General features: G+C 46.6%; 1 protein-coding gene across 1 annotated transcript in view; it reads left to right on the top strand.

Moving 5' to 3' along the window:
- Positions 1–5,178: 5,178 nt before the first annotated feature.
- Positions 5,179–12,271, top strand: part of NRP2 (neuropilin 2) — a 52,705-nt gene continuing 45,612 nt past the window's right edge. Inside the window, 2 exon segments of the mRNA XM_010136564.1 lie at positions 5,179–5,297; positions 9,061–9,242. Coding sequence (XP_010134866.1) covers positions 5,179–5,297; positions 9,061–9,242 — 301 coding nt within the window.

The raw sequence follows: 12,271 nt of genomic DNA, 5'->3' as shown, positions 1-12,271 counted from the left end.
CCCCCCCACCCCCAGCAGCACAAGAGTTTGAGGCATGTGCTCAGCTTCCTTCCTCTTTTGTGAGTGTTGATGTGAAGCTTCATTTACATTGTTATTTTGCAGTAAAAAGGGAAGGTGTAAGGACTGGCCCTCTACATTGTGCCTTTGCTGATGTTTGGCTCATAATCATGGGCAGGAACAAGGTCTGGGATCTCCATCAGCAGAGGAGTCTGACTCACCATTGATCTATGTTCACTGCATCTTGTTGAAGTTTTTTGACCCATTTGATTTCTTAGGTTTTCTTTTGTGAAAACCCTCTGATTTTTCTGCCGTTCAGGAGCAAAACATCTCTCTATGTCTTTAAATATGGCAGATGGGGATTTCTTCAGATGTCCAACAACTCAATTGAAGGAGACCTCTGGAGACCTCTCCCCTTCCCTGTCCCCCTTCTCAGCCTGTCTTTTCATCTGCAATCTGGAGATGTAAGGGCTATAGTAATAGAGTGTCAGAGGAAGTAATTGATTCATCACACACCGAGAGAGGAGTCTGTTGCCTTTGGTGTCAATGGAGCTGAACCACAGCCTGGAAGGGTGAGGGAGGCTTGTAAACACTCTATGGCTGAGCTGGCAGGACAAAGCAGACACACTACTGCAGCTGAGCGAGAGGGTGACACAAAGGGTTGCTTCAAAGAAAATCTTCCTGAACAAAGCAGTGGCAGGGCCCTTGTTTGTGGGAGAAGCAGGGGTGCTTGGTGCTTCCATCCCCCTGTTCCCAGAGCACCTTAATGAGACAAGGTACCAGCCAGCTTCATGCAGCAGCCCACTCCCTCATCTCTGTCTGTCTTCCATCTTGGCATGGCTGCCTCCCCAACGTACTGTCCCAGGCAGGGCTGAACTCACCGCAGGGGTACCAACCAGTCCTTGCAAGCATTTAATTCCTCCCATACCCCAGATAGTTACTGCTGCCTCTGAGACCTGGGTGGGAGGCCACTGCTGCTGCGAACATGCAGCAATGAGTGGTGTGTGCATGGCACGGTGCTCACCCTTGTCCAGGCATTGGCTGTGTTTAGACTCTCAGCACAGCTCAGTTCAGATGGCTGTTGAGCTGCAAGCCCCCATATTTTGGGGAGAGAAGGGGTTAGGAGATGCTGTGCTACTTACAGTGTGCAAGGAGAGACCAGGCAGATTTGGTGTGCTGTTTGCCCCAGAAACTGCTCTTGCTACAAGCTGGCACAGTCGGGTTGGTTTGGAAGTGCTCACATAGCAGAGGCTGCAGGCCAGCCTTTGGGCAAAGCTTTGCTTACTCGTGCATCAGCTACGGCAGGAGCTGGGCTGTGAACAGGCGACGTCTGAGAAGCTGCAGGGTCAGAAAGCTGTCCCGTGGCAGCTGGTCCCAGGATGACCATCCGTCATTAACAAGGGATGTAGACAGCCAGAAACACGAGGGTGGGCTGGTCAGGACTCTGTTCTTGCAACCTCCATTATACAGTTGGTACTTAATGAGGTGCTTGTTTCAGTTTTGTGCTGAAAAAAGCCAGTGTAAACGAGTGATATGCAGAAAGCCGAGCTGCAAAACTCCCATCTGATCCTAGTTATTACCAGCTCTTTCATTTTTCATGGCATGTTGCGTCTAAGGCCATGACTGGTACTGTGCCAGTGAGGTGCAATGGGACATCACTCGCTATGGTTCCCTGGAGGGTGTGTTCCTTTGGGAATAGAGCTGGCACAGAAGAGCGTGTGAACATCTCCTAATCCTCATCAGCATCTGCCAACCAGTCCCTAGACCTTCAGCCCCCAGAGGCAGCCTGGCCCAAACTGGTCTCCATCTATTGCCTGGGCTGTTGGGCCCTAGATTCTATCAGGAGATGGCAGCCTGTTCACCTGTTCCCCACACTGCAAAGCAAGCACAGTGAGCATTTACCCCCTGCCTCCTGCCTGCTCTGCTGCTTCTTGGCAGTAAATTTTCCTGTTGTGGTTGTTATCTTTTATTATAGGCTTTTATTTTTTCCTTTCCGTTAGTGATCAAGTGCCTGTGAGTGGTGACAGTAAAATGACATAGAAACCAAAGTCTAATTTCTTCCACAGATGGATTGTAGCAGAAGGAGGGAAGTGCAAATGCAGTTTCTCAAGTGTCCTGCATTTTGGGGTATGGAAAGGGTTGTTGCTTCAGCCCCCTTAGGGCAGTAACAGAAGACACAATGCCATGGAAAAGGTCTTATTCTTAACATGCTTTATATATTTTATTCCTGTTTTCGCCATGACTTTTTCCCCCCAAAGAATACCAAAGACATCTTGAACAAAAGACCCCTGCAGCTAAAGTTAGAAAGCTGAGGAATTTATAGAGATGGGTTTGGAGACAAAAATAAAATTAAACAGCCATGTGTAACTCCTGAACAACGGCCTGCAGAAAACCCCTAAAGTGCACATTAGCACATCTTGTTTTCTTATATAATGAATGGTTTTCCAGACATGCCCCAGATGAGAGCACTTCTCTACTCCAACGCTCCTTTCTGCCGTGATCTGGCAACACAGCTTGGAGAAGGCAGCCTGAGGATGAACGGCAAAGCGCGGGGGAGCCTTTGCTCTCCCGTCTCAGGGGGGCCAGCAGCATGCTAGAAGCTGAAATTCTCTCCTGAATCAGAACTTGCCACAGGAGCGGTTTGCAGCTATGTTTTATTCTTCCTTTTTCAAGATACATTTTGGCTACTTTTTTTTTTTCTTTAAATGTGTAAGTTCAGCAGTAACTGCTGAAAGACTCTTTCCGTCAGCATGCTTGTACGGAGGTGAAAACAACCCAAGGAGTATAAATAGAGGCTATTTGTAGTTTCCATTTTTTGTCTTCAAGGCATTTTTGAAGAAGTTTTCCAATCTGTTAGGGTTATTTTCTCTCCCTCTCTGTCTCCTCTTTTTTTTTTTCTCTCTTTTTCTTTTTGACTGCATGATTTGATTTTTCTAATTTCTCAGAAATTCTAGTCAGATTTTTGAGGCAATAAGAAAATAATTGAAAGAACAGTGGAATGATTTCAAACTCCACAATACTGTGTTTACACACTACATAATTGGGTGCAACAAATTCACAACAAACTTCCAAGAAATCCTAAGCAATTATGTCCCCCTCTCCGCAGGCCTGGCCCTCCCCCTGCTGCCATGAGATTTTGGTCCTTTCATTTTCATGATTCAGAGCTATTGATAGTCTGTTTTTCTCTGCGGTTGCCAGGGGCAGTTACTTCCATCGCGGTAAAACAAGGGCAAGCTTTACCTGCTCTGTGAGCATCTTTTGCCTCAGCATGAGCAAAAACATCCCCGCAGGCTGCAGACTGAGACGAGATTCATCTCTCCACCATCTCAGCCACTCAAAGTCCAGGTCCAGTCAGCAAAAGGGATTTTAAACTACCTCTGTCATCAGTGCAAAAGAACAATTACTCCCATCCCAAGCTGGGTGTGAGGAGTCTGGTTCCACTGAGAGCAGAGGGTGTTTAGTTGGCCAAAACTAGATATGATACAAGCTTTTAGCTCTGTGCATGAGTCTGTATCAGGGTCTGTGTCTATGAGGACTGATTCTTTTCTCATGCCAAGATAAATTTAGAGTGATTACCCTTAAAATGATGAGTTACACATGTGTAAAACCAGTTCAAGTCAAAGGAGATTTATAATTAATTATTCTGATTAAGGGCTGGCAGCTAAGATCAAACTTCATTGCTCTTGTTTTGTCAGACACCAGTGGTGCTTGCCTCTGCTATCACGGCTCTATAAAAAAAGATCATTTAAAAGTCCCCAGTAGCTTCTGCAGCAATGTAACCTTTGAAGGGTATGTCCTGCAGTTGCTCAAGTTTGTATAAACATCACAGAAGAGTTTTCTTGTCTTTCGCAACATAACCACCCATGAAATAAGGATTTGATTTGAAGGTGGCCTATGAAAGAGCATGAAGTTGGGTGGTGACACACAAAAATCGACTAAGCCAGCTAGCATGTAATGGACATTAATTCTAGCTGCCCCTTGATTGCAAAACAAGCACAGAGCTGCTGGTTCACCATTTCTTAACCATCTCTATACTCCAGCTGCTGTTTTGTTTCTAAGAAACAGCCTTTCTTAGTGGATGTTTAAAAACTTCATGATTTTTATAACAATTTCTGAGAAACAAACCACCTACCACCTTTTCAAAGGGAACAGTTGCGTTTACTGGCTGCCATTGTGGCCAAGCAGGTTCCCCAATGCCTTCCCTCAGCTATGTGCAGTGTGTTAATGCCTACTGAATTTCACGAGAATTGCAGTTTCTCTTCCTATTCTCAGCAGATGCATTTGAGACACCGTGATGTATAGTTCAAGCAGACCAAGGGTCTCAAACGCTCACATCAGCACTGGGCATTCCCAAATTTGAGGCTGTTGGCATGCAGTCAGTACCTATTTGTCTCTCTGTCGATCTAGGCCAGACTCCTCCGATATAATATAATCTGTCTAATCAAGGCTGACTTCTATTCTTGGCTTCCTGTGTGACCTTGGGCCAGCTATTGCTCTTCTCTGCCTTTCTACCTCCCAGAGTCTCATGAGGATCCCATCATTACTGTTTGCCAAGTGCAGTTGTGAGCCCCATGGAAATACCTGTAAGTAACAGCTCCAAATTAAACATTGGGGAAGTTCAGGTTAGAGCCTTGCAACTCTCTCTGGCCCTGGCAAGCACTGGAAGCTGGGCTTAGCTGTGTGCAAGTCTTCACCTACTTCAAATCATAGCTCTAGGAAGAGAGTGAGAAAGCTGCCTGCTAGGGTCAGAGCTTGGTCTGGGGAACTGTCCTTCCTTAGGCACTGAAATGAGAGTTTATGTACAGGGAAGACTCATGCTGTGGCTGTGAACATGTAGATGATTTATTGTGTTTCTCTCCATCCTAAGATAATGTTCTTTAAGCATGTTTCAGTGGGGAAGGACTTGGGACCCGGGGCTCAGTGGCAGGTTTCTTGATTATATGCGGAGCAGTATGAGTCCCAAAACTGTCCTTTGTGCTGAGTTGTGTGCCCAGGAGAGGAGCGCCCACAAGACAGTGAAGGCTTTCAGGTGCTGCTCCTCAGGTGGGTTGTAGTGTTTCTGGAGCTCACCAGTGCCTTCTGGGCATGTGGGAAGTCTGTGCTGGCCTCAGGGGACAGTGGAGCACAGCTCAATGGCCAGGGAGCAGATTAGCTATTTCACAACAGAAAAGGACTGAAAAGATGAAGGTCTTTTCCTAATCCCTGCAGTTGGGTCTAGTTTGCCTTTATTGTGCCTTGCAGACTCGTTTGGAGAGCCAGCAGCAAAGTGACTTAGGGAAAATAGACTGGAAGCAGAGAGGGTTGACTGGAGGAAAAGGAAGCATGAGTAATACAGGCATTAGAAGTGCTTTCTAATTAGTTTATAAAAACTCTCTTCACATCAGCAAAGCATTTTCTACTAAAAATCTTTAATAAAAACACAGCAATATTTGTAAGCATCGTACGTTTTCCATTTAATTCTGTTAAACAGCTCCAAGCAAGAAGAACATCTAAGCGATGCATTTCCCTCCTTTCTCAACCCCCTCATTGTCTGGGCAGTTAAGAGCACTAAAGCTTTGCCTCCCTGCCTTAAAACTCTTGGTAGAAACCTCTGCTTGAGTGGTTTCAAACCAAGTGGCTAGCCTTCCCACACAAGCAGCAGATGAAAACATCCTGCCACTGGAAGAGCAGCCAACTGTGGTCACCTTCCCTGCGAGAAGAGTTGGTTAATCCATCGACCATACTTGTGGGTTGTGGATGCTGCACCCTGCCCTCACATAGTTATGGTTGACTCACTGGAGCAATGCCTAGGTGGGGAGAAGTGGCCATGAAACTTGCTTGGAGATGGCAGCTTGCCCAGTGGAGGTAATGCCAGAGAGGTCAGTCCACAAGCGTTATTGGTGCACATTGACGGGAAAAATGGATTTGGTTGTATGAGTGAAATGGAAATTGCTGAGCACTGGTCAAGACAGTTTAGATGCCATCACTGCATAAATGTTTCCCACCCAGCTATGCTCTAGTCTGTAATTATGTGGAAATGAAATGGTTGGAGTAGAAAGCGTACCCAGTGTCGGGTTTTCTTCCTTCCAATTTTTCTTCTTGTTTTTCACACAGGAAGAAAAAGTCTGGAAAACTGGTTAAGTTTAAATGCTTAAGCCTAACAGAAGCAAAGGCCTGGCCAGACTAGATTTAAGCATGGCCAGTGACCCTACATGAGGAGAATGGGGTTTATCAGCCTATTTGGTTGTGGGCCAAGGCATGGACATGACTGAAGCACATGATGCCAAAAGAGTTTGTGGTGGGGATTAGCTGGTGTTCTTGCTGAAGTATGAAAGTTTCATGGTTTGGACTGGACGTTTTTGGTATTTCATTTTGAAAACTTAAAGCTTAATTGCTATGTTGGAGAGGAAATAGGTGCTTCTGCTCATCTGACAGGAGTTATCTCCTGAGTATAATACTTCTGCAGTGCACACTCTGTTTATATGACCTGAAGAAAGAGAGTTTTGCCTCATGAGGAGCAACAGGCTTGGATCAAGATTTTTTAACGTGGGAAGAAAACTTGATGCATTTGTATTCATTTTACATTTGGCAAAAATGATTCCCTGACCTTCTCCTAGGGGCTTTTTTTTTAGTTGTTTGTAACATTTGATTTATTAAGGATTAGCTCCAGTAGGAGAAAGCTCAGCTAGATGCTTGGATGAAGCCAAACAGGGTTTAATTCAGAGGCAAATATTTCCTGATGATTTACTTACTAGATTCATTCTTTTAATTTTCCATTTGCACATTGCCCATGAGCAGCTTGCAATATTCCCAAATTGTATGTATTATTGGAAGTTATTCACCCATTCAATAAGCAAATATTTCTTGGTCCAGAATTTGCTTCTGGGGTTGCCAGGGATTCTACAGCACTGGATGGTTTGAGAGGCCATGTGAACAGAACCAGGATGTTTGGTGTGTTGGCTACAGCAGAAGCTGTGATCATTACAGACAAGTAGTTGAAGCCGTGTACTGTGTTGGTGAGTTATAACCCCACGAGGACGTAAATAGATGCGATTTCCTGGGATGCAGCTAACTTCTGCCTGCACCCTGCAAATGGCAGATTTTACAATTGGCCCCATTAATTGTGCTTTGCCAACATTTGCCAGGTTAATTTTTTGCTACATATTCACAATTTCACTAGTAGCCAGTAGTCCTGCAGCACAGATGTGTACTTCGGATGTGGAAGGGCTGCAAACGCACTGAAAAGAAGTAGTTATTTAGAGAACAAAATGTCCCTGCTGTTTGCTCAGCACTATTTTAAACAAATAGACAAACAAGGAAGAAAAAATTCTACTTAAAAGAAGCACTAACACTGCTCTCTGTGTTCTTCCTCCCTGGGGAGATCAAGCCACACATGATGGACATTAGTGAGGTCATGCAGGGTGCTGCTGGATGGTGTCGGGGTAATAAGGGGTCACGAGGTAATAGGGAGCTACAGAGTGCTGAGGAGAGAGCAGAGAGAACAGTCTTCATTTACATCACTCTGTGTCCGCCCACCAGCTAAGCCAAATGCTCCTCCTGTGCAAGTGCCTTTTCTTAAGACCACTTGGATTTCACCTTGGCCAAGCCGACTGAGTCTGTAATGAAGTGAAAGGCTGGGTGATTGCAGCTAGCTGAGTGCTTGGTGCAGCTTAGATGGGATTTTATCTGCAGGTATTTCGCTTCTGGCACTCAGCCTGATTTAGTCCCAGAAAGGAGTGAAACCAAAGCTGTCCAGGCCATCTTTCTTTGTGAAAGAGCACACTGAGTGCCTGTAAGTTTGTTTTGAAGTTGTTGCCTGCCGATATGCGCTTTGCAGAACAGGAATGAGTCACGTGAGGATCATTTTGTATCCAGCAAGCTACTTCTCCTTTCAACTCTCCATTCCCAAACAAGAGATCTTGTGACAAGGAAGAAAGACAGATTCCTGTCAGCCTGAAAATGCTTTTTCCCTCTCTGGCCCTGTGATAGGAACTGTAGCATGTTGTTCGAACAGGTTGATACAAAGCGAATAAACAGTCAAAGAGAGATGGGCAGTTTCTGTAAATAGCAGCGTGCTGGCCAGAGAGGAGAAGAGGGACGGGAGAGTGTGGGTGTTAAAAGCAGCTGAAGAACAAGATGTTCACGTAAAAGCTGTTTGTTTCTTCACAACCCTCAGAGCCTGATACTACCTTGCTGTTAGTCATGGCCTAGAAAATACGAAGGAATCTGTAGGAGTTTCACCTTCCAGCCAGACTTTGCATCAAGCTTTTGTCTCTGCACCAGGAGGCAATTCTTCCAACCCTACACATTCCTCCCCCAGACGATTCAGATATCCAGGAGCCATGCCAGCAGGCAGGTGGGACACCTCCAGGTAGAGTTTAGCGAAGGCAGGTTGCAGTTACAGAGTGAACAAGGATGAATCAATAGTGAATGTGGTTACCCAACTCTTAGGCAGCACTTCTCATCCACAGGAATCTTTGTTAGCTCTGAATAGAAGAGGATCAGTATTATTGTCCAAGTGCTAAGTAAGTGTACTGGTCACACTTGTTAAAGGACCAATGTGGTGTCAGACAGTGCACAAAATAGCTCCCCGCTTGCATGGATTTAACATTGACTATTTGTTTAATGCGTGGTGTGTGCCTGGCCAAATCCCTCCTCAACAGTGTAATAAACTGAGCTGTGCTAAGTAGCATGATGGTGCTTGAGGAAGGAAGTAAGGGAAGAAGAGCACTCCCAGGAGATTTGTCCCTGAGTTTCTCCCATGCAGAAGGAGTCTTGTGGAAATGGAGGTAAATTGTGTCCTGAATTTTGCATGTTGCCTCTGCAGTTGAAGTGAATGTAGGTGCAATAAGTTAATGGTGTGAGGAGCAACAGAGAAAGGAACTTAAATGCAGCCAGACAGAAAAAAGGGGAAAACTGTATTGGAGGGTGTGTGGTGTGGTATGAGTGACAGAGTCCCAGGTACCTGTCTGGAAGATGTTCTGTGAAATATACAGATAGAAAGAAGTGTTTTGTGTTTGTTCCTGGCATCCTGAAGCATCTCCCTGACAGGTGGTTTCACTGCCATTTCACCTGCCTTCACAGGTATGACTACATTGAGATCCGAGATGGGGACAGTGAAGCGGCAGACCTGCTGGGCAAGCACTGTGGGAACATAGCACCTCCTACCATCATCTCTTCCGGCCCCTCTCTCTATATCAAGTTCACCTCGGACTACGCACGGCAAGGTGCTGGCTTCTCCCTGCGCTATGAGATCTACAAGACAGGTGAGTGTCTGAGTCAGTGCCTGTCTCCCAGGCTGTTTGCCACAATGATCTTGGCACGGAGATGTTGTATGATATTTAGCACATTCTGCAGAGATAAAGTTTTTTTTTTTCTTTTTTGAGCAAGTCTGTTGCATCACATTTCCAAGGAGGTAAAGATTTCAGTGGCACATGATGATGCATTTTTTGGGTCATAGTGTGGCATCAAAAGCAGAGTTCCTCCTTAAATACTCTCTTGTATTTGAGGACTAGAAACACACTTTTTCTCCCTGCCGTGTGTGGAGCTTGTTAGGGCTAAGAGGGGATTGTCCCTCTGTTAGGAGTGTATGGAGCATCCCCTCCTGTGGAGTTGCAATTCAGGGCTGATCAATGACACTGTGTTTTCTCTCCCTGGAAGCAGGGTTTGTAACTGGGGAGCTCTGGTTTTCAAGGGACTGCTGTCAGCAGTGCTGTCAAGGGCTGAGGCAGCGGTTTTCCAGGGAGATAGAAGAGAAACTATTCATAATTCTGTTTAATACTGAACTATTCTTGAGGAAAGGAAAAGCTGCTCAAAGGCCTTTTAATAGAGTTTCTGTCTAAATATTTGCCAGAATTGTGTGTCTGGGAAGAAGGAGGCTTGAGAAAATAAAACCCGCTCTGTGTGTGTGGGTGAGAGAGGTGTGCCTACGCTCTGAGGGAATAAGAGTGTGTTTTGCATGGGGATGCGAATGCCTGTCCTGTGCCCACATTCCTTCGGTGTTGCATTGGAAGAAAACGGACACATAGCTTTCATGTCATTGCATCCAGCACAAAGAAAATGCCCATGCCTGGTGAAGAACCAGTAAAGAGCCTAAGAGGGTCGCTTACCCAGCCTCTTCAAAGGCAAGGCAGGGAACACAGATATCAGCGCCCAGAGGGCCTCGCCCAGCTGTTGCAACAGACAGAGGTTCACAGGCAGCCCACAACTCTGTCTCAGGTAGATGTGAATGCGGAGACTGTGCTGCAAGAGGATGGGAATGGGACTCCCCTAATTTCTTGTGAAATGCTGAGGACAGGATGTATCTGGAAGTTCAGGTGGATAAGAAAAGTGCTGTTGCCCATGGTTGCCTGGGCTGTGCAACTGGTCATTGAGCTGTTGTGGTGCAGCTCGCTCACCACTGCTGTTTGTTAATGGTTTTGGGGGTTAAGACTGACAATCCACCTCAGCCTCCTTTGCCTCTCCCTCCCTGTACACACCTCTCTGAGGGCAGCAGACTGCGCTGGGTTGTGCCTATCCTCAAATCAAGTCTGTGATGTGGATTGGAGCATGGGGTAAGTGGAGTGGTCCAGCTAGCTGAGGTGGCCAGTCTAGATTGAGTGTGTTTGTGGGACGGGATGGCAGGCAGGACTCCTGCCTGGATGGGAGCCAGCAAGGGGCCAAACTCATGGGTAAAGGAGATTTTGTTGCTGCTAGTAGAGAGGGAGAAGAAGCAAGAGTTGATCTGGGAGAAAGTGGATGTTGGATGGGGGCTGAAGCTGAGTTTGTGTCCCTTGATATAGGCCCGTGCAGAGCAGCCCTGAGGTCTGAAGTGCTGTTGGGGCTCCTTTTGCCAACACCACCCGTCACAGGCAGCCATCCTCTTCAGAAATAGCAACGCTTTCTTCCAGCCACAGCCCAAGAAACCCAGCCTGGCAAGGCAGGTTTTGGCACAGGAATGAAGATGAGACTGTGATCCGGGAGCACCCCCAGCCCACCTCGTGTGCCCAGTCCCTGCCCCCACCGGGGCTCCCAGGAAGGACAGTGGGCAGTGCCGGCTGGCTCAGTACAAGCGAAGCCTGCCTTTTGTTTGCAGGCAGGCAGGCAGGCACTGGTGATGTTCCATCTGAGCTGTCAGGGTAGCCAGCAAAGGTGTCACCAGCTTTAAAGGTCATTGAATTGTCATTGTCCACATCAGTAAAGGCAGCATGGCTGCAGCTTCTTTCTTTCTTAAAGGTGACCTAAAAAACCAACTCTTTTAAACTGAGCGTTTATTTCCACACCTTGTGCTAAATTTCCCTTATCACTGTATGAGAGAGAAGCAATCTGCATACAAACAACTGCATACCAGTCTTTGAATCCCCTGATGGGTATCAGTCAGTGTCTGTGGGCTCACAAAAGAGCCGCTGGTCCTGGCTGGTCCAGCCTCCCCGCTGCTCACTTTGTGAGTCAGTTTGGCAGGGCTGGCCTGAGCTCTCCATTCCTGTGCATCAAAGTCTCCTCTCAGGCTAGTCCGTGCTGCCGAAGCCAGCATGACTCCCATTGATTATCTGCAGCTTCCTTATAAAAAGCTGGTCATTGTGTTTGCTGCTATCAGCCAAACTGTAGACAAAGATGCCAAATGCGATAAGAGCTCCACATGAGAAAACTGTTGTTGTCTAATGCAGTGACATACTTATGTCTTTCTCCTGTCTCTGGAGGACAGTCCCTGACTCTGGGTTTAGTCTTTGATTTTTTTCCCTAGCTTGGAGCTTGTGTTCTTTTCCTGTTTATCTATTTGTTTCTCGAGCTGTTTGGAGTGACGTACACCCTTATCCCTGTTTGCGGCATTATGCTGTGATTTGTGTTTGGCCTCATTTTTTGCCTCTGTGTTTTACCCCACAGGTTCACACCAGAAAAGCTGGCTGCTTCATTAGGTAGTCAATTAAGAGCCTCTCCTGAGTAGCTCTCCAGCTAGGCGCTGCATAATGCAGAGCGAGATCCTGCTATTACTGCGGGCTGCTGGCCTGACTCCTGTAGGTTAATGCTGAATTGAATAACAAGTCTCCCATTAGTCTCGGGAAGGCTCGTGCTGCCTGGAAGAGCCGGAGCAGCAGAAGGGTTTGTAGAGGAGAAGGAGGGTATCCCAGTAAAACTGAAGTAGAAACCTTTGTGACTGCTAACGCCGGGTTGCAGTACCGGCCAGCAGCCTCTCTAACATCCCCTTTCGCCTCTGGTAGCTCCAGGCTGCAGATTTCTGTTGCCTATTGTCCTGTCTCCACAGTGCAGCAGTTTGAAAGTCACTGTGGTATGAATATGACACAAATTCCTCTTTCCC

This window comes from Buceros rhinoceros, unplaced genomic scaffold (assembly GCF_000710305.1).
Source record: "Buceros rhinoceros silvestris isolate BGI_N320 unplaced genomic scaffold, ASM71030v1 scaffold26445, whole genome shotgun sequence".
NCBI lineage: Eukaryota > Metazoa > Chordata > Aves > Bucerotiformes > Bucerotidae > Buceros > Buceros rhinoceros.
Note: the sequence above shows the minus strand (reverse complement) of the source record. Positions and strands in the feature narration are given on the sequence as shown.